Genomic DNA, 23,718 nt, shown 5'->3' on the forward strand with positions numbered 1-23,718 from the left:
ATTCAGATGCTTATATCTTTCCTTTTCTCCTTTGCTTTTCACTTCTCTTCTTTTCACAGCTATTTGTAAGGCCTCCCCAGACAGCCATTTTGCTTTTTTGCATTTCTTTTCCATGGGGATGGTCTTGATCCCTGTCTCCTGTACAATGTCACGAACCTCAGTCCCTAGTTCATCAGGCACTCTATCTATCAGATCTAGGCCCTTAAATCTATTTCTCACTTCCACTATATAATCATAAGGGATTTGATTCAGGTCATACTTGAATGGTCTAGCGGTTTTCCCTACTTTCTTCAATTTAAGTCTGAATTTGGCAATAAGGAGTTCATGATCTGAGCCACAGTCAGCCCCTGGTCTTGTTTTTGTTGACTGTATAGAGCTTCTCCATCTTTGGCTGCAGAGAATATAATCAATCTGATTTCGGTGTTGACCATCTGGTGATGTCCATGTGTAGAGTCTTCTTTCTTCCAAGATCTCAATACATTTTAAATAAATGAAATAATAAATATAAGTATTCAGCTGGTGGCTCAGACGGTAAAGCATCTGTCTACAATTCAGGAGACCTGGGTTCAATCCCTAGGTTGGAAAGATCTCCTGGAGAAGGAAATGGCAATCCACTCCAGTACTATTGCCTGGAAAATCCCATAGACAGAGTCGGACACGACCTAGCCATTTCACTTCACTTTCTTTCAGAAGGCACTTTGAAAAGTATCAGTTTCCTTTACTCTACACAATGGCTCCCTGCTCTAACCTCAGTTAATTTTTGTGCTGTGCAGGTCTTTTCTGGGCTTCCACAGTGGCTCAGACAGTAAAGAATCTGCCTGCGATGCAGAAGACTCAGGTTCGATCCCTTGGTTGGGAAGATCCCCTGGCCAAGGGAATGGCTACCTATTCCAATATTCTCTCCTGGAAAATTCCATGGACAGAGGAGCCTGGCAGAGATGGTTAGATAGCATCACTGACTCAGAGGACATGAATTTGAGCAAACTCTAGGAGATTGTGAAGGACAGGGAAGCCCGGCGTGCTGCAGTCCATGGGATTGCAAAGAGTCGCATATGACTTAGTGACTGAACAACAACAACCTTGTCTGTTCTATGAAGTGTTCTGAAGACATATCTCTCTCTAGTAATTCAAGATGTTTGGAGAAAATGAATGGCAAATACAGCAACTATAGAAAAAGTTGACTGGTCCTCATGAGAAACAAAACTAAACTACATTCTTATATAGGACAAACTCATTCAAAATAAAAACAGAACTTCAATGAACAGAACCGAAGTAGAACATTCATCTCAGGTCAGAAGACTTCCCCTATTTTTTCTCCAACAAATTTCAAAACTCTTCTAGAAGAATAAGATCTCATTTGTAAAAATACTTAGCATAATAAGGGCGGTTGAATTACTTTGTTGTCACTTAGAACTTTATGCTCCATGTGCTGGTTAAATCTGTGTCAACTTGACTAGGCCGCACGATTGCCACACATTCTGGGTGTGATCGTGAGGGTATTTCTAAAACAACTGAGTATACACAGTAAAGCAGATTACCCTCCCTAATGTGGGTGGCGGCTGAGAGTGCCAGGCTGCAGGAGCAGCCAAGAGGAGCAGCCCCACGTCCGAGGCCAGGGGCAGCAGCCAGGAGGAGCACGTCCAAGGAGCAGTGGCTGCAAGGGTGCCTGAGGGCCTAGAGGAGCTATTCCACGTTCAAGGTCCGGAGGGACGGCGGTGAGGAGATACCCCTCGTCCAAGGTAAGGACCAGCAGCTGCGCTTTGCTGGAGCAGCCATGAAGAGATACCCCACGCCCAAGGTAAGAGAAACCCAAGAAAGATGGTAGGTGTTGCAAGAGGGCATCAGAGGGCAGACACACTGAAACCATACTCACAGAAAACTAGTCAATCTAATCACACTAGGACCACAGCCTTGTCTAACTCAGTGAAACTAAGCTATGCCCTGTGGGGCCACCCAAGACAGGTGGGCATGCTGGAGAGGTCTGACGCAGTGTGGTCCACTGGAGAAGGGAATGGCAAATCACTTTAGTATTCTTGCCTTGAGAACCCCATGAACAGTATGAAAAGGCAAAAGGATAGGATACTGAATGAGGAACTCCCCAGGTCAGTAGGTACCCAATACGCTACTGGAGATCAGTGGAGAAATAACTCCAGAAAGAATGAAGGGATGGAGCCAAAGCAAAAACAATACCCAGTTGTGGATGGGACTGGTGATAGAAGCAAGGTCCGATGCTGTAAAGAGCAATATTGCATAGGAACCTGGAATGTCAGGTCCATGAATCAAGGCAAATTGGAAGTGGTCCAACAAGAGATGGCAAGAGTGAACGTCAACATCTGGGAATCAGTGAACTAAAATGGACTGGAATGGGTGAATTGAACTCAGATGACCATTATATCTACTACTGTGGGCAGGCATCCCTCAGAAGAAATGGGAGTAGCCATCATGGTCAACGAAAGAGTCCGAAATGCAGTACTTGGATGCAATCTCATAAACAACAGAATGATCTCTGTTCATTTCCAAGGCAAACCATTCAATATCACAGTTATCCGAGTCTATGCCCCAACCAGTAATGCTGAAGAAGCTGAAGTTGAACGGTTCTATGAAGACCTACAAGACCTTTTAGAACTAACACCCAAAAAAGATGTCCTTCTCATTATAGGGGACTGGAATGCAAAAGTAGGGAGTCAAAAAGCACCTGGAGTAACAGGCAAATTTGGCCTTGGAATGCAGAATGAAGCAGGGCAAAGACTAAGAGAGTTTTGCCAAGAAAATGCATAGCAAACACCCTCTTCCAACAACACAAGAGAAGGCTCTACACATGGACATCACCAGATGGTCAACACCGAAATCAGACTGATTATATTCTTTGCAGCCAAAGATGGAGAAGCTCTATACAGTCAACAAAAACAAGACCAGGAGCTGACTGTGGCTCAGATCATGAACTCCTTATTACAAAATTCAGACTCAAATTGAAGAAAGTAGGGAAAACCGCTAGACCATTCAGGTATGACCTTAATCAAATCCCTTAAGATTATACAGTGGAAGTGAGATATAGATTTAAGGGCCTAGATGTGATAGACAGAGTGCCTGATGAACTATGGACTGAGGTTCGTGACATTGTACAGGAGACAGGGATCAAGACCATCCCCATGGAAAAGAAATGCAAAAAAGCAAAATGGCTGTCTGGGGAGGCCTTACAAATAGCTGTGAAAAGAAGAGAAGTGAAAAGCAAAGGAGAAAAGGAAAGATATAAGCATCTGAATGCAGAGTTCCAAAGAAAAGCAAGAAGAGATAAGAAAGCCTTCTTCAGCAATCAATGCAAAGAAATAGAGGAAAACAACAGAATGGGAAAGACTAGAGATCTCTTTAAGAAAATTAGAGATACCAAGGGAACATTTCCTGCAAAGATGGGGTCGATAAAGGACAGAAATGGTCTGGACCTAACAGAAGCAGAAGATATTAAGAAGAAGTGGGAAGAATACACGGAAGAACTATTAAAAAAAAAGGTCTTCACGACCAAGATAATCATGATGGTGTGATCACTCACGTAGAGCCAGACATCCTGGAATGTGAAGTCAAGTGGGCCTTAGAAAGCATCACTACAAACGGAGTGATGGAATTCCAGTTGAACTATTTCAAATCCTGAAAGATGATGCTGTGAAAGTGCTGCACTCAATATGCCAGCAAATTTGGAAAACTCAGCAGTGGCCACAGGACTGGGAAAGGTCAGTTTTCATTCCAATCCCAAAGAAAGGCAATGCCAAAGAATGCTCAAACTACCACACAATTGCACTCATCTCACACGCTAGTAAAGTAATGCTCAAAATTCTCCAAGCCAGGCTTCAGCAATACATGAACTGTGAACTTCCAGATGTTCAAGCTGGTTTTAGAAAAGGCAGAGGAACCAGAGATCAAGTTGTCAACATCTGCTGGATCATGGAAAAAGCAAGAGAGTTCCAGAAAAACATCTATTTCTGCTTTACTGACTATGCCAAAGCCTTTGACTGTGTGGATCACAATAAACTGTGGAAAATTCTGAAAGAGATGGCAAGAATACCAGACCACCTAACCTGCCTCTTGAGAAACCTATATACAGGTCAGGAAGCAACAGTTAGAACTGGACATGGAACAACAGACTGGTTCCAAATAGGAAAAGGAGTACGTCAAGGCTGTATATTGTCACCCTGCTTATTTAACTTCTATGCAGAGTACATCATGAGAAACACTGGGCTGGAAGAAACACAAGCTGGAATCAAGATTGCCGGGAGAAATATCCATAACCTCAGATATGCAGATGACACCACCCTTATGGCAGAAAGTGAAGAGGAACTAAAAAGCCTCTTGATGAATGTGAAAGAGGAGAGCGAAAAAGTTGGCTTCAAGCTCAACATTCAGAAAACGAAGATCATGGCATCCGGTCCCATCACTTCATGGGAAATAGATGAGGAAACAGTGGAAACAGTGTCAGACTTCATTTTGGGGGGCTCCAAAATCACTGCAGATGGTGACTGCAGCCATGAAATTAAAAGACGCTTACTCCTTGGAAGAAAAGTTATGACCAACCTAGATAGTATATTTAAAAGCAGAGACATTACTTTGCCGACTAAGGTCCGTCTAGTCAAGGCTATGGTTTTTCCATATGTATGTGAGAGCTGGACTGTGAAGAAGGCTGAGCGCCGAAGAATTGATGCGTTTGAACTGTGGTGTTGGAGAAGACTCTTGAGAGTCCCTTGGACTGCTAGGAGATCCGACCAGTCTATTTGAAGGAGATCAGCCCTGGGATTTCTTTGGAGGGAATGATGCTAAAGCTGAAATTCCAGTACTGTGGCCGCCACCTCATGCGAAGAGTTGACTCATTAGAAAAGATTCTGATGCTGGGAGGGATTGGGGGCAGGAGGAGAAGGGGACGACAGAGGATGAGATGGCTGGATGACATCGCTGACTCGATGGACATGAGTCTGAGTGAACTCTGGGAGTTGGTGATGGACAGGGAGGCCTGGCGTGCTGCGATTCATGGGGTCGCAAAGAGTCGACTGAGCGACTGAACTGAACTGAACTGAACTGAACTGAACTGAACGTGGGTGCGCCTCATCTAATGAACTGAAGATCTCAACAGGACAAAATTGCTGAGTAAGAGGGGCCGCCTCTTGCCTGTATGCCCTCAGGCTGGGCCATCAATCTTTCCCAGCTCACACCCAGAATTAGCCTTTAACTGGAGCTGACATTACTGGCTTTCCTTGTTATCACGTGTTAGGATAGGGACTAGAAGGAACTACAGCTTCCCAACTGTGGCTCTTGGAATTCCTCAGCCTCCCTAATGGTTGGGCCAATGCCTTATAAGAAGTTACTCAGTTTGTCTGTCTCTCTATACATATATATATACTGCGTGTGTGCACCTGCACACCACACACTCTCTCATACATAACACACACTTTCACATTCTCACACACCACCTTCACGTTCTGTGTCTCTGGAGAACTCTAACAAATACACTGAACTTAAACTGCTTCCAACACTTTTATTTTTAAGGCTAAAATTATTCTTAAGCTACAAAGGCCAAATTTAAATTCTACAAGAAAAAGATAAGGAACCTAGAATCACAAACCAATATTTACATGTCTTTTTACAGTTTTCAAAGGTTTCTCATATGTACTATTTCATATGATTACCGAAGCATGTCATGAGTATTTAAGACAGAGTTATCACCTACTTATATAAGGAAACTGGGAGTCAAACTATAAGTTGCAGAGCAAAACAAAACCTCAGATCCAGTGCACTGCACCATGTTGCCTCATCACATATAGATAATCAGCTTATTAAAAACTGGGAGTTTCCGTTCGTCTCTCATGGTCAGCCAACGTGTGATCAGGCCACCCAAGATGGTCGTTCTTTTGCTCTTGGTATATCCCCTGATGGACCAGTGCCTACTTCACCTACCTCCTACTAACACGTCTACACACTCGTACCACTAGTCACACAGCGTCTAAATATTAGAACTAGAATGCCTCCACAGTGATAGCTTATCAAAGGGACAGTGAGCGGGCTGCCCCCTGCTACTTCGCTGGTAACCTATGTGCCAATCAGACACTACTCTCCCCTATAACTGGTAACGTCCCCTCCCCTGGGAGTGGGGGCTGCTGGCATGTCCTGCCCACCATCCATAGCATGTGGTGGGCTGCTGCTCCAAGACCTTGCTTCAGACATATAAGATCCCCCCCATCCATTAAATCACTGATGTCTCCGTTGCTGACTCTGGGCTCTCCCCTTGGTCCTGAAGCTGGGCAGCTACAGGGACTGCCTGCCTGCAGGGTGCAGCCCAACAGTCAACAAGGATGCTTATGAAAAACCACAATATCACTAGCACCCAAGCAGCACTGTCTCCTCCAGTGACCATCCCCCCAAAAGAGGAAGAGATCAAGACGGCAAAGAAGGACACTTGAGCTCGCTCTCCCCCATGAACACATCAAAAATACAGCTACATGTAGAACTCTCACTGAAAACAAACAAGACTGGCAGAAAGACTCTCCTTCACAAAGAGTGTAAAAATCCACACAGAGTCAGCAAAGAAGGGAGGAGAAGTAATCAGGTCAGTCCTGTAGTCCGAGGATGGGACACAGAAGATGAGAGAGATATCCTAAACTGGGAGACCCTCCCTCGGGCATGAAGGATTCAAACCACATATTTGATACCCTGGCCCTGGGGTCCAACACCAGGAAGATAAGTCCCCTTACGTGGTTTGAAAACCAGTATTATTTACAAGACAGCTCAAAAAAATTGAGACTCCACTCACGAAGAACACGTGCACATCCATGCCTATGCCTGGGAACAAGGCAGAGGAAGCAAACGGAGATTCCCAGGGCTCTGGACAGTTTCTCAAGAGGGCCCCACGTTCTCGGGCCACACCCATGGCCTGCTCCAACATCTCTTGCTCCAGTGCTGCTTCTCCTCTGGGATGAAGCTGCCCCTTCCAGGAGCGGGGAGAATGCACACTGAGAGGGAACGGAACCCAGCTTGGACCCAACCATCAGGGTTTCTGCTCCAGCACCTTAGGACCCAACCACATCCCAAACAGGGCAATAATGACCATTGAGTAGAGGAAAAGGTCTGGGTCACATTTGGCCCTGGACCTGGCCCATCAATCTCCAGTCCCACCTCCCACCAAGGCAACAGCTGCCAGCACGCCCAGGGTGAAGACATGACCTGAGCTCACTGCAGATCAAGCTCTCCCACCAAAGCCTGGCACATGCAGACTGCATACGGGTGCTCCCACACAGGACACGCAATAATGCCATTTGCAGCAACACGGATGGACCTAGAGATTATCACATTAAGTGAAGAAAGTCAGACAAAGACATATATGATATCATTTCTATGTTGAATCTAAAAAAAAAAAGAGATACAAATAAACTTATTTACAAAACAGAAACAGACCCACAGACTTTGAAAAGAAACTAATGGTTACCAAAGGTGAAAAACTGAGGGGAGATAAATTAGGAGTTTCAGGTTAACATATATACGCTGCTGCTGCTGCTGCTGCTGCTGTTTAGTCACTTCAGTCGTGTCTGACTCTGTGCAACCCCATAGATGGCAGCCCACCAGGCTCCCCCATCCCTGGGATTCTCCAGGCAAGAACACTGGAGTGGGTTGCCATTTCCTTCTCCAGTGCATGAGAGTGAAAAGTGAAAGTGAAGTCGCTCAGTCGTGTCTGACTCCTAGTGACCCCATGGACTACAGCCTACTAGGCTCCTCTGTCCAGGGGATTTTCCAGGCAAGAGTACTGGAATGGGGTGCCATTGCCTTCTTCAATATATATACTACTATATATAAAATAGATAATCAACAAGGACATACTGTATGGGACAGAGAACTCAATATTCCATAATAACCTATATAGGAAAAGAATCTGAAAAAGAATAGACACAAGTATATGTATAACTGAAGTACTTCACTATACACCTGAAACTGAAGCAGTACTATAAGTCAACTATACTCCAATATAAGATAAAAGTTAAAAATTTGTTTAATTTTTTTAAAAATTGCATTGAAAAGAACAAAATATCTAGGAATAAACTTAACCATGAAGGTGAAAGACCTATACTCTAAACTATAAAACACTGACAAAGGAATGATACAGAATTGGAAAGCAATCCCATGGTCAAGAATTGGAAGAATTAATATTATTAAAATGACCACACTACTCAAAGCAATCTACAGATTTAATGTAATCCCTATCACAATATCCATAACATTTTCCACAAAACTACAACAAATTATCCTAAAATATACAGAACCACAAAGTCCCTGAATAGCCAAAGCATTTCTGAGAAAGAACAAAGCTGGAGGGAATCATCTCCCTAACTTCAAACTGTACACTACAAAGCTACAATAATCAAAACAGTATGGTCCTGGCACAAAACAGACACATAGCTCAATGGAGCACAACAGAGAGCCCAAAAGTAAACCACACTTCTAAGGACAATTCATCTACAACAAAAGAAGCAAGAATACACAATGGGGAAAGGACAGTCTCTTCAATAAGCAGTTCTGGGAAAACTGGACAGTTGCAGATAAACAAATGAAATTAGGATCTTTTCTCACATCACACACAAAAGTAAACTCAAAGTGGATTAAAGACGTACATGTAAGACAAGAAACCTTGAAACTCTTAGGAGAAAACAGGCAGAACATTCTGACATAAACTGTAGCCTTTTTTTTTTTTTTTTTTTGGTATATGTCTACAATGGTAAAAGAAACAAAGGCAAATATAAAATAGGACATAATTAAATTTAAAAGCATTTGCACAGGAAAGGAAGCCACTGACGAAACAAAAAGACAATCCATTGTATGGGAGAAAATAGCTGCAAATAATATGACCAGTAAGAGGTTAATACCCAAAATACACAAACAGCTCATACAACTCAATATCAAAAAGACAAAAATTCCAATCAAACAACGGACAGAAGGGACTTCCCTGGCAGTGCAGGGGTTGAGACTCTGTGCCTGCACTGCAGGGAGCATGGGTTTGACCCCTGATCGGGGAACTAAGATCCTGCAAGCTGTGTAGCACAACCAAAAAATAAAAATTGTTTTAAATATCAAAAAAAAAAAAGTGGGCCGAAGATTTACACAGACATTTTTCTGAAGAAGATATACAGATGGCCAACAGGCACATGAAAACATGCTTAACACTGCTAATCCATCGAAGAAATGCAAATCAAAACCATGAGCATATCACCTCACACCTGTCAGAATGGCTTATCATCAAAAAGACAAAAACAACAAATGGTGAGGAAGATGTATATGAAAAGGAAACCCTCATATACTGTTGATGGGCATGTAAATTGGTACAGCCACTGTGGAAGACAGAAAACTAAAAATGGAACTACCATACGACCCAGCAATTTCACTCCTAAGTATACACCTGAAGAAAACAAAAACACTAATTCAAAAAGAGACAGGCACCACAACGTCCACAGCAACACTATTTACAATAGCCAAGATACGGAAGCCATCTAAGCATCCATCAACACATGAACAGATAAAGAAGATGAACGGATAAAGAACACAGTCATAAAAAAAATGAAAGTATGCCATTTGCAACAACATGGATAGTCTGGAAGGTATTGAGATTTGTGAAATAAGTCACAAAGAGAAAGACAAACCACTTACGTGGAATCTGAAAACCAAAAGTATGAGTATAACAGAAACAGACTCACAGATGCAGAGAACCAATAGTGATTTGGTTCCTTTGCTGAGGCAAAGGAAGGGGGTAGGGGCAAGAAGAAAGCGGGCAGGAGATTACTACACATAAAATATATTATATAGCACAGGGAATACAACCAATATTTTAGAATAACTTTAAATGGAGCATAATCTATAAAAAGTTTGATTCACTATGTTGTATACCTGAAATAAATATGATATTATAAATCAACTATACTTTATTAAATATAAAATTTTTAAATAATAATAAAATAAAAACAACAAAAACTTTGTTACTAACATATGCCAGAGAATACAAGTGAATCTTCAAAAGTTTCCTTAGCTACTTACTATTAAACCTCCCTGTAATGAAAATCATACTATTAGGCTTCAGTGATGACCATTAAGCTTATAATCGTCTACTGTCAATAAAAGGGCCACTTTCACATTTATAAGGAAGTTGACACAGGCTTTAAAGATAAATCTGAAAACATATTTCACATATAACATTGAGACAAAATATGATCAAAAACAAAACTCAGATTGAGCCCTATATATATTATAACCATGTTCCAAACTGAGTAAGTAATATTAATATTTTTGGTAATATAAGGATAGTCTTGAAAACACACACCTGTTACTTCAATTTATTGCTATAATTCTCCAAGGAATACTATAATCTTAAACCAAAACAATTTTTATAACCTGCCATCTTCTGCATACTTAAATACAAATATCATGGGCTCCAATATGAAAATACCTTAATGAAGAAAAATTCAAATAATACACTTCTTATTGAAGAACTAAGTTCAGATGAAAAACAGAAGGTATGTACATATATTCCAATCTCTCCAATAAGAATAGTGGATATACTGAATTGAATCCTTAAAACAGAACCATAGTAAACTAAGAGTTTAAGCCAAAGAAGTAGGGACAATTTGAGCAAAAGAAGAAATCACAGACATCAGAAGCCCATATGGCTAAAAAATATCAAACTGCCTCATTTTGTTGTTATACGAATTTCCTTTAACAGAAAATAAAGCTAGTCTCAAAAGGGTTAAACTGTACTTGTAGTCACACATTTGGTAAAACTCACCCACACTGAAGTCTGATAATTAACAAATACAGAATCCCTGACTATTTTTTGATGGGGAGGACCCTGACCATCAATCTAAACCAGAAAAGAAATTTAACCACAGGAGGAAAAAAAGAGAGAAAGAGAGAGCACAGAAAAAAGAAAACTTTAAAAAGACCTTCCCAGATCTTTATAGACAATTTTGTCTAAAACAACCTTGAAAGTGAAAGTGTTTGTCATTCAGTCATGTCCAACTCTTTGTGACCCCATGGACTATAGCCCACCAGGCTCCTCTGTCCATGGGATTTCCCAGCAAGAATCCTGGAGTGGGTAGCCATTCCCTTCTCCAGGGGATCTTCCCGACCCAGGGATCAAACCTGAATCTCCTGCATTGCAGGCAGATTCTTTACCAACTGAGCTACAAGGGAAGCCCAAAACAAACGATTTACCTTTAAATCAGTGAAGGAAAATAGAGGTTAAAACAGTTTTTCTAACATTTGTAACTGAAAATTTCTGACTACTTTAAAATGTAAGTTTTATTAGAAAGAGATCCAACCCCAGAGAATGTTAACCCAGGTATTTGTATCGTCTGAGTTGCTTTATTATTGCCTTTGACTTAAAGTCAAAAGGAAAGAAATCAAATTCTTGCCCAGGGTATCGGATTTAAGAAATCATTAAATAATCTCTCTTTCTGTAAAGTAACTACTTCTTATTTCTCTGAATTTCCACATGCTAAAATTTGGGTTATGTGCCATAAATGTTAAGCCTGATACATATTCATATATTCACTTTGTTACTTCATTGGGAAAGCCTTCCCAAACCCACACCACCAGGATAGGGTCTCACGTAACACTCTCCAGTAACATCCTGTACTTCTCAATAGCACTTAATACAGCTGAAATCAATTTTTGCATGCTTCTTTCAAGTTTACCTTCCCCCTTAATCTAAATGTCCACATACATCTTGTTACCCCACCCCTGTATTTCTGATACATTGTAGGCAATCTGTAATAGTTGAAGAATAAAATAAAGATAGGAAAGAGAGAGAAAATAGAGTCAGGTAAATGCAGTTACACTCCGAGAGCTCCAAATGGAGGTACGAACGCACACACTCTGAAATTCAATCTGAATTCTGATTAAATCCCTGTCTCCTGGGCTAGAGGATTTTTGAGATACAGATCTGACAAAGATGGGACCATGTCTACTTTTTCCAAGGTTTAGAAATCAAAAATGATCAGAATAACAGGCTTTCTTCTGTCATTGCCAATAGATACGGAATCCTTCAAGGAAACTCCCAAACTGGACTAAGCACAAAGCAAACTCCAAAGATCTAGATGCAAGAAGCCAAAACAAGTTAACACATGTAATGAATCCAAAGACTAGACAAAACACATGATGATAAGTTAAAAACATGGTAAATTCAGCATTCATATAAAAGCAACCTGCTCAAACCTGATGACACCTGATCCAGCACTCTTCCCTCTTTTCACACTTTCTTCCACACATAAATCCATTTCATTGAATATTTTTCAATGCAGCTGAAAGCAAAATTACTTAAAATCCTCATCCATTCACAGACATTGATTCCCTGCAAGTATAATTATGACGAGAGAGCTTTATATACAATTTATAATATCAATTTACAATTCCAATTTGATTCACTAATAAATCAGGCTCACTAACAAATACTTATTAAGTACACTTTTATTTTCCCAAGATGAAACAGATTTGTTAGGAGAAACACACCGATGGAACTCAAGTCAGAACCGAGTCAAAATGTTTGGCCAAAGAAATCCCAGAAACGAACCCCATCACCATAAAACCCAAGACTGCGAGCCACATGGCGCGGCAGTCCTCCTGGGTTCCCTCACCCTCCTGCTCTCCTCCCAGGCGTCCCTTCTCAATAAACTCTCTTGCTTTCTCAGCATGTGTGACTCCTCAGACAATTCATTTCCAAGTGTTGGACAAGAGCCCACTCTCAGGCCCTGGAAGAGGTCCCCCTTCCCATAACAAATCCATGCACCCAAAAAAATCTTAGATGACAACAACATCTTTTTTTTTTTGGCCACACTGTGCAGCCTGTGGAATCTCAGTTCCCAGACCAGGGATTGAACCCAGGCCCCTTGAGGCGGAAGCTCCAAGATATAACCAATGGACCACCAAGGAAATTCCCACTCCTGATTTGAAGACAATTCTCTAGTGACAAGGCAAGCGGAAATAATGCTGACACTGAAAAATACTTACTAAGGATTTAAAGGCTTTAAAAAAATTTTTTTAATCAAATAAATATCCATTTTAATAAGAATCTACTGACTCAGAAACAGGAACAGGAATGGATCATAATCATTTAGAGCCTATATTCCAATGTTTATATTATCTTAATTTTTATCCCTGATCTATGATAACTAAAGAGACAAGCAACAGTAAAGCACATTTGGCCAGCTATACACTCAGATTGCTACAGAAAACAGTGAGTTACAAAAGTGTTCAGTACCACAGTCTTCAACTTTCAACTAGAAGTAATACGCTGGAAGTGTATTTTGAACTTAACAGAGATCAGCAAAGAATAACAAAATGTCACACAGAAAACTAAGCTCAACATACTCACAATCTCTTATTAATGAATAAGAAAACTCATCATCTAATTGCTCATTGGAAAGACAAAGACCAAATGACTGTTACACCTCAAAAGGGACAATAACAAATCTTGCTTTAAAAAAAAATCATTATTTACTTATGGATTAGAAGGATACAATGAGCCCTTCACCTTCACCTCTAAAGTAGGTCTCAGGCAGAAAATCAAAGGGGTTAAATTTGTAAATTTGTAAATCAACATATTTACAAATTCCCTGGTCTCCAAATGTCAAAAAATGCAAATATTCCCAGCAGTCTATATTGCTTAATGACTTTAAATTCTGTCCTTTTTTAAGTAAAAAAAACAAAAGCTTCAAAAAGTCTCATTTCTGGTCTCATTTTCTCAAGAAAATCTGCTAAGACAATGCCTTTAAAAACTCAGTGCATACTACATGCCAGAAACACTTTACATATTATGCCTCATTTAATCCTCACCAGGGCCTCCAGAGTTAAAATTTACCATTTCTCCCACACTACAGACACAAAAACTGATGCTTAGAGTAGTCAGGTCATTTGTCTGAGATTACCCAGCTAGTAAGAAGTGAGCAAGAATTCTAACACAGGCAATTTGATCCCAGAATCCAGAATTCCCCCTCCTAAGCCATACTGAAATATAGAAATCTGAACAGCATCTTGTAAACGGAGGTAAGCTTGGGAAGTTTTGTAGAATTACTGGTTTTTTCCTGTAAAATAAAACTACATGAGGACATTTAAAAAAAAAAAAAAAAACCCTCTGCCTATATCACTTAAATTTTACAGTTCAGTTCAGTCACTTAGGAACGTGCAACTCTTTGCGACCCCATGGCCTGCAGCACACCAGGCCTCCCTGTCCTTCACCAACTCCCTGGGGTTTACTCAAACTCATGTTCACTGAGTTAGTGATGCCATCCAACTATCTCATCCACTGTTGTCCCCTTCTCCTCCTGCCTTCAATCTCTCCCAGCATCAGGGTCTTTTCAAATGAGTCAGTTCTTCGCATCAGGTGGCCAAAATAGTGGAGTTTCAGCTTCAACATCAGTCCTTCCAATGAATATTCAGGACTGATTTCTTTTAGGATGGACTGGTTGGATCTCCTTGCAGTCCAAGGGACTCTTAAGAGTCTCTCCAACACCACAGTTCAAATGCATCAATTCTTCAGCGCTCAGCTTTCTTTGTAGTCCAACTCTCACATCTATACGTGACTACTGGAAAAACCATACCTTTGACTAGATGGACCTTTGTTGGCAAAGTAATGTCTCTGCTTTTTAATATGCTGTCTAGGTTGGTCATAACTTTTCTTCCAAGGAGCAAATGCCTTTTAATTTCATGGCTGCAGTCACCATCTGCAGTGATTTTGGAGCCCCCAAAAATAAAGTCAGCCATTGTTTCTACTGTTTCCCCATCTTTTTGCCATGAAGTGACGGGACCAATGCCATGATCTTTGTTTTCCGAATATTGAGCTTTAAGCCAACTTTTTCACTCTCCTTTTTCACTTTCATCAAGAGGTTCTTTAGTTCTTCGCTTTCTGCCATAAGGGGTGATGTCATCTACATATCTGAGGTTATTGATATTTCTCCCAGCAATCTTGATTCTAGCTTGTGCTACATCCAGTCCAGCGTTTCTCGTGATGTACTTTGCATAGAAGTTAAATAAGCAGGGTGACAATATACAGCCTTGACGTACTCCTTTTCCCAATTTGGAACCGGTCTGCTGTTCCATGTCCAGTTCTAACTGTTGCTTCCTGACCTGCATACAGATTTCTAGAGAGGCAGGTCAGGTGGTCTGGTGTTCCCATATCTTGAAAAACTTCCCACAGTTTGTTGTGATCCACATAGTCAAAGGCTTTGGCATAATCAATAAAGCAGAAATAGATGTTTTTCTGGAATTCTCTTGCTTTTTCTATGATCCAATGGATGTTGGCAATTTGATCTCTGGTTCCTCTGCCTCTTCTAAATCCATCCTGAAGATATGGAAGTTCACGGTTCACGAACTATTGAAGCCTGGCTTGGAGAATTTTGAGCATTACTTTGCTGGCGTGTGAGATAAGTGCAATTGTGGGGTAGTTTGAGCATTCTTTGGCATTGCCTTTCAAGTCTTTCACAATTAACTAAAAGCTGTCCATAAGCTGTTTTTTTTTCTTTTTTTTATTCCTAGAAGTCCAACTCTTGCTTAAGTATTTATTCAGTCTAAAGGTAATGAACTGACCCTTTATAATCTAACAAGTCTGTTAAGATTCAACAGAAGTAAATATTAAGTAACCATTTTCATACTCTGAAGAAGGGTATAAACATCTGAAGGTCAATAAAGAAGCAGATTTTTAAATCACTCTTTCCCAAAACTGAGAAAGGTTCTTCTCTGAAGTCAGTTAATGATAAATGCCAGTACCCTAATCTGGAAGTCCTGTGGAAAGACACCAGGAAAAACATAAGAAAGCTCTTACAACCACCTGAGGTAAATTAACAAGTTTTCCTTTTAGAAAAGGCACCTAAGAATTGGAACAGCAGAGTCCATCCTCCTACATGAGTAACTGTGTATTCTAACTTTGCCACAAAGTACCAAGGACACTATGCTTTCATTAATTTTAGTGGTTTAACAACTGTTTCATGTGTGTAGCAATGGCTACCACTTATTGTGAATGTGTGACAATAACTAAGATTCAAGAAATAAAGCTTTCTGAAGTATATTTTTGGTATATACATAAATTGTTAGCATATATTATAACATTTGTGCTGCTGATGGTGCTAAGTCACTTCAGTCGTGTCCGACTCTGTGCGACCCCATAGGTGGCAGCCCACCAGGCTCCCCTATCCCCGGGATTCCCCAGGCAAGAACACTGGAGTGGGTTGCCATTTCCTTCTCCAATGCATGAAAGTGAAAAGTGAAAGTGAAGTTGCCCAGTTGTGTCCAACTCTTCGCGACCCCATGGACTGCAGCCTACCAGGCTGCTCCGTCCATGGGATTTTCCAGGCAAGAGCACTGGAGTGGGTTGCCATGCTGTAGGTTCTTGAGAAAAAGAAAAAAAAAAACTCTATGAAGTGGATTGATAATGAGGATTGATGCTTTTTTACAAATCATGAAAACATGAAGATTCAATGTGAAAAGGCACAGATCACTACAAATCTAATGGTTTAAGCGTTAGAAAGTGAAGGTGATACTAAGACATGATGCCTGATGCCATGATGAGAAAGGAACAGGAGAGCAGATGTACACAGACTGCGAGGAAACCCGGAAGGAGCAAAAGGGACTGGCTTCGTACAACACCCATGGCAATATTTCAAATGAAAAGCAGATTTCTACAAGCTCTAAAAAAACGCTTCTGATTAAAGTTGTCCCCCAACCCAGCTTCCCGTAAACTTCTCTTCTATCAGTGATGATGGCGACAGTATCAGTCAGACTTGAAATCCTGGAAGCATAAACAAGCCTTCACACTGCCCCAACCGTCTCAATCTCTAAGTCCTGTTCATTCTTCCTATGAAATGCCTCTCCCGTGAAACGCCTCTGAAACTGCCCTTCCATTCTCTCTGCCACTACCTTAAGCCTGCCAAATACTATTTCTTCACTCCTGAATTATTCATGAGTTCATTCATTCATACTTGCACTCATTCAGACACCTACTGAAGCACCTACTGAAGTACCATGCTAGTTCTGAATATAAACCACCATTCTAATCAGAGGTGGAGACAAAGATCGTAACAAATGCACTATTTTAATAACACCAACCCTTGATTAGGGCCCTCCTATGTGATGGCTGCTATTCCTACATACTATTATCCCATTTAAATCTTCACAACAGCCCCAAAAAAGAAAGAGACTAAGGCTCAAAGAGGTGAGATAATTTTCCTGAGGTCACACTGCTAACAAGTTACAAAGTGGGATTCCCTGAGAACGGATTTTCCATCACTTAAATGAATCCACTGCATCAACTCCTAAACAGTCTTTCCAATCCAGTCTACCCATTTCAAGCAGATTCATCTGAAGACACCATTCTGTACTTGTAACCCCTTTGTTCACAAAAAAAAAAAAAAACCTTATGACATCCTCAGCCTGACCTTCAAAAAACTAAAAACAAAAGCCTGTCTCTTCCCCTTACTAACTCTTCATCTTGGAAACTGCTTAAAATCTCTAACTTTCAGTTTTCCTACCTATGAAACAGGGATAAGACAGAGTTGTGTAAGCATTAAACAAGATACGTAAAGGTCTAAGCACATGAAAGTGAAAGTGAAAGTTGCTCAGTCCTGTCCAACTCTTTGCTACCCCAAGGACTGTACAGTCCATGGAACTGTCCAGGCCAGAATACTGGACTGCGTAGCCTTTCCCTTCTCCAGGGGATCTTCCCAACCCAGGGATGGAACCCAGGTCTCCCACATTGCAGGGGGATTCTTTACCAGCTAAGCCACAAGGAAAACCCAAGAATACTGACTGGAGTGGGTAGCTGATCCCTTCTCCTGCGGATCTTCCTGACCCAGCAATCGAACCGGGGTCTCCTGCATTGCAGGCAGATTCTTTACCAAATGAGATATCAGGGAAGCTAGCTACATGAGTGTTCAGTAAATAAGAGTTATCATTACTCATACAGCCTATATGCAAAATTTCTGCTTCACTCAATCAATACACCTAACTACTTCTTTTACAAAACCATTTGGATTTCTGCCTCAATTCACACTTTTCTCCCTCTGCTCCATTAAGTATTCTATAAATATCCACTACATGAATCAATGTACTGTGATCCTTCTCTTCAAGGCTCAAGTCAAATGTTACTTCTTCCACGGAGCCCTCGCTACCTGCATCTAACTTAAGTGCCACCGAGGGAAGGGGGAACAAAAAAATGCCTAATTATTCAAGACCTATTATGAACTAGAAAATGTGATAGTCTTCAGTGTATTACTTCACTCAGTTCTCACAGAGGGAGTCAGAGTAACTTGCACAAAGTCAAACAGTGAGTGAGTGAGATGAGATTCAAAATCAGAAGTGGCTGATAGCCTTTAAAAGCCCATTTCTTCCCCACCCCACCCCCACCTTGTGGCACCTGGGTTACACATTGAAACAACTGCCCAACACAGACAAAGAACAAAATGCTGCTATATATTCTAAGAGCCCCAGCCACCCATACAAATACAACAAACAAAACTGTAATGAAATAACACTTATCCACACCACCTGTGGTGCCCTCTCATTTTTTTTTTTTTTCCTATTCTTTTCTATTTCACTTAAACTACTGGTCAGTTCCCACTAATTTTACTTCACAACCACTCATGAATAGCGACCCAAACTTTGAGTTACCCAGCTATATTCCAAACACAGATACAAGATCAAATAAGATCAAGAATTTGTTTTCAAGAAGTATTTAACCCAGCTGGAGAGAGAATAGTAAAACACAAACTTCTCTTGACCCTTTTGCCCTTACCCCACCTCCTGGCATAGAAGAACCTATGTTTCTGTTGCTCCCCTGAACTACTCATTATGGAACATAACCAATAAATTATCTAGGCTGTAAATATGAAAAATATCAGGCATTCAACAAATCATTATTGAATGAATGAATGAATGAGGCACAATAAAAGTGCTATGGATTTTCAGAGAGAAAGTACATACCATAGACTCTCTCCCCATATAACTTCATAATCCTATAAGGGAATGAAAAATCTCTGAATATAACAAAAGCTCAATCATGTTTGTAGATATCCTTTTTTTTTTCAATAAATGAGCTATAGACTAGCAACCATTCAACTGGAAAAGCAGATAAACATGGATCTTTGCCAAAGAAAATCAAGGAAGACATGTATCGCTCTAATGATAAGTTTATTATCAGCCTCTGCTCCAGATCCTTACTGTTCAAAGGTTGACTCTTGGTCCAGAAGCATTAAAATCACCTGCGAGTTTGCAGAAATGTAGAATTTCAGGCCCCACCAAGATCTACTGAATCAGAACCCCCATTTTAACATGTTCCCCCAACAGACTCCTAACACACGTTAAGTTTTAAAAGCACCAGCGAATATGATACAAATGAAACTGGCTTCTGCAAGCTCAGAGAAAGTTACCATCTTCTCCTCGGTTATCACTGTAATAAATAATCAGACTTCTGAAGACGTTCCACAGCTATGGCCATGACACACCTTCAGGAATATTAGGGTATAAACCTAAATTATTACTCAATGAGAAGAACTGACCATCCACTGAATACTGACTAGAACTTTTAGGAAACATACAAAAAATATACCTCTGCCTTCTTAGGACATAGACTCTATTGAGCAAGAAAATAAGACAATAAACTTAAATAACCAAAATGACCTTGGTTAATTAAAGATTAAAGAAATCTTTAATACAAAGGATGAGAGAGAGATGCTGGTTAGAACATTCAAGAACAAACTAACAACTCTCAGTGATACATACACATATTTTCAAATAGTCTCTAAAGCTCCAAATTTAGATTGCCCTACCTGTAAAGCTGTGGAATAAAGGACCTACAAGTGACATACAGTCATATCTCCTAGACACTTTCACTGACTCGTAGACTGGAACCACCCTTTACAACACCAAGCAAATTCTCAACCTGGAGACCTCTTTGTGAACTTGCAAAAACACTCTGCAAAACCTTCAAGCCACAATCCTGTCATTCCCAAATTAACACAAGATCTGAGGTCAAATATGCCCTAAAAAAAAAAAAAAAACCTGGGGGGTGGGGGGAGGGGATCGCCAAAACAGAGGGAATAAGGTGAGGAATGATTGCAGGCCATTTCTCATCCCCTAGCTGACCTACGAAGACCTCTCCATCACAAGGCAGGAGAGAGGAAAAGCAACGCAGGTGTGTGCATTCAGTTTGAAGTGGCCCCCAAACTTAATCCTGAAGTTGAGAAGACATCCTCTCCCCCAACAGCAGACGTTCAGATGACAGCTCAACCTCTACTCCCTTCCCCCTTCTTCCGTCCCAGCTGGATTTAGTGTATCAGCCCCTCGCGATCTATCCCCTCCCCAAGCCCACCCATTCCTGCCCACAAAAAAACACCCCTCATCGCTCCCAAGGAGAGGCTGACAAGACAGCGAGTGCCCGAGCCCGCCTCCCAGGAGCCCACCGCGCACGTCGCCCTCGGCCTGGGGGAGGGCTGACGGGGCTCACCAAGTACAGGGGGGCATAGATCCTCAGGGACTCCTCCAGGGCGCCCCTGGTGATGTGCAGGAAGGAGAGCCAGCAGGACGGCTGCCAAGTGTGGCCGATCTCGTAGCAGTTGTGAGGGATGGACTTGCTGAGCGCCGCCATGACGAAGAGCCGCGCGCGGGGACCGGGAGGGGCTGAGCCGGCGCTCGCACGGGAGGAAGCGGGGAGGGCGGCGCGCGCCCAGCCGCGGCGGAGCAGCGGGGCCGGCCCGGGGGGAGGCGCGGAAAAGAGGGGAAAGGTAACGAGAGCGGGGTTACTCCGGGCCAAAGTCCTCGGATGTTGGGCGCTGGGCGTATGGCAGCTCGAGGGGGCGGGGCGCGCAGCCGGGGAGGCGGGGAGAGGCGGAGCGTGCGCGCCCCCGCCGGCGCCCCCGGGCAAGCGCGTCCCCGAGCGGCGCGCGCCGCCGACGGGGATAGAGAGAGCGCCGCTCGGCGACGCGCCGGCCGCCCGCCTCTTCATGGCTCGCGCCGCGCGCGCCCTGACAGATGCGCCCCAGTGGGCGCGCTGGGTCACTGTGTACTCCAGCCTCGGTCCTCTCAAAGCCCAGCCAAGTAGAATTGAGGACAGTGGAAGAAATGGATGAAATGTCTTTGTTGGGAGCTGGTGGAGGAAGACGGTTGTCAGAGGCGAGCCCAGACAAACATCCTCCTCAGAAGGGCCAGCTGCCCTGCCCTGGAGCGCCAGGTAATAAATAGCTGAGGCTATTTGCTGGTTGGGACCCAGCAGCGCCTCGGCTTTCTAAGCTCTGCGGTGCCTGAGTAGGCTCCACAAATTTGCTAGTTGGGCACTTTCCCTTCTTGTAAGGGAAAGGACGCTAGTTGGTCTTTGTCTCCAAACTCTGGGCCCCTGAGCCATCCTGCCTACAGGCACGCATCCGCCAAGTATGTAACCCAGCAAGGACTCACTTGCCCCAGGCGCAGAAAGCCAGGCTCTGACAGCAGGTTTTTGCAGCAAAGGAAGGGTTTATTGCAGGGTACAGAGAGATTGTGAAGGACAGGGAAGCCTAGCGTGCTCTAGTCCTTGGGGTCACAAAGAGTCAGACACGACTGGACAGCTACCACCACCAAGCAAGGGGGTGAGAGAGACTGACTTCTTGACAAGCCTCAGATCCGCTCCCACTTGGTCTGTGAGTTAGGGGTTCTTAAAAAGGGAAAACAGAGACTAGGATGAATCCTCTTGTGACTTTTTTTTTTTTTATCGTAGTTTTGGAAATCAGGATATCTTGGATTCTCAAGTCAGGTGGCCCATGACTTGGGGCCACCTGTGAGCTCATCTTGTTGTGGAGAAACAGGCTGAGTTTGTACATTAATGATGTTATCTATAATAGCTATTTTAGTATATTAGCAATGGCATCAGCAACGGCAGTTTTAGTCATCTGGCTTGTTGATTCGTGTTCACTTAGCACGGGATTGAGGTCATGGGAGGGTGACAAAGGAAATTAAGTTTTAGATAGCGAGATTAATCATAAACTGGGGAAGGGAACTCGATTTTAGGGAGACTGTACTTCAAATCGTATACCTAGTAGAGGCAGCCGTGGTCTTAGAACTGGTGCCTGGCTAGAGGGCTGCCAACAGTTGGCTTGACAAGGAACCTGTGTGGCCCATGAGACTTATAAACTCTGTAAGAGTCAGTTTCCTCACATATAACTTTCTAGGTTCCCTGGAATTTCAAATTCTAAAGTGTAAAGCAGGAGCTTGTCATTAGACTGTTAAATACTATTATTTTTGTATACAGCCCTTAGACGAATCCCATTCTAATCTAGTCTTCATTTATCCATTCTGTAATATTTACCGAGCACATACTATTTTCAGGTAGGCTTCCTAGATGGCTCCGTGGCAGAGAATCTGCCTGCAGGAAATGCGGGTTTGATCCTTGGGTCAAGAAGATCCCCTCAAGTAGGAAATGGTAACCTGCTCCAGTATACTTGTCTAGAAAATTCCATAGACAAAGGAGCTAGCAAGCTGCACTCCATAAGGTCACAAAGAGTGAGACATGGCTGAGCGCGCGTGCGCACACACACACACACATTATTTTCAGACACTATTCTAAGCTCGGTAGATTCGGCTGTGAACAAGAAGGGTTTCCACCTACTTCTCCATCTCCTCCCAGTGCCGTAGAGCTGGGCCAGAGCTGGCATTGCAGCCCCAGGCACTATGACTTCTGGAGTTACAGTGAATGATGAAGTCAAAGGTTTTAATGATAAGAAAATAAAAATATTCTACACGAAAGAAGATGAAAGAAAGTTCTGTTTAAATGATGAGGAAAGACAAATAATTATAATAGAGGAAGCAAAACTGATCTTAACAAATGACACTAGTGATACCGCGGAGGACCCCTATACATTTTGTTGTGAAGTTGCTACCTCTGAATGATTACCAGTTTGCTATGTATGATGCCATATAAACAACAAAAAAGTCTAAGAATACCTAGTATTGATCTATAGTCTAAGAATACCTAATATTGATCTATTGATGCCATATACACAGCAAAAAAGACTAAGAATACCTACTATCAATACCCAGTATTGATAGTCTGGGCTTCTAAGAGTGCACCTTTTAAAAACAAGATGATTTATACTAGCTCTAAAGAGGCCATTAAAAAGAAATCTACATACATTAAATGTGAAGTGACGTAAAGTGAAGTCACTCAGTTATGTCCAACTCTTTGCGACCCCATGGACTGTAGCCCACCAGGCTCCTCCATCCATGGGATTTTCCAGGCAAGAACACTGGAGTGGGTTGCCATTTCCTTCTTCAGGGGATCTTCCTGACCCAGGGATCGAACCCAGGTCTCCTGCATTGCAAGCAGACGCTTTAACCTCTGAGCCACCAGGGAAGCCCATATTAAATATGAGTGACATGTAAATGGAAGGGATGAAATTAAGGAGCATTTGTCACTTGGAGAAAAATTGGGAAACATTGTAGTTGTCTCACTTGAAGGAAAACTCATAAAATGACAGTTGAATACCATCTTGAGTGTTAAGCAGCTTCCACTTCTACAACTCAGTCAGTTGGAAGAGTGTTAGATTTTGTTTTTCTTTTTCCTGTTTCCCAGTGGAGAAATTGGAGTTGGTGTGGTGATGGACAGGGAAGCCTGGCATGCTGCAGTCCATGGGGTCGCAAAGAGTCAGACACGACTGAACAACTGAACTGAACTGAACTTCCCCAATGGGCCCT

The 23,718-nt window shown here is 42.2% G+C and overlaps 1 protein-coding gene and 1 pseudogene across 1 annotated transcript in view; one reads left to right on the plus strand and one right to left on the minus strand.

Moving 5' to 3' along the window:
* TMEM135 (transmembrane protein 135) overlaps nt 1-20,868 on the minus strand; it is a 270,034-nt gene extending 249,166 nt beyond the window's left edge. Inside the window, exon 1 of the mRNA XM_005699432.3 lies at nt 20,504-20,868. Within this exon, the coding sequence (XP_005699489.2) occupies nt 20,504-20,644 (141 nt within the window). The 5' untranslated portion in view covers nt 20,645-20,868. The remainder of the gene's footprint in view (nt 1-20,503) is intronic.
* Nucleotides 22,696-23,498, plus strand: LOC102191495 (annotated as a pseudogene).

Source organism: Capra hircus, chromosome 29 (genome assembly GCF_001704415.2).
Source record: "Capra hircus breed San Clemente chromosome 29, ASM170441v1, whole genome shotgun sequence".
Taxonomy (NCBI): domain Eukaryota; kingdom Metazoa; phylum Chordata; class Mammalia; order Artiodactyla; family Bovidae; genus Capra; species Capra hircus.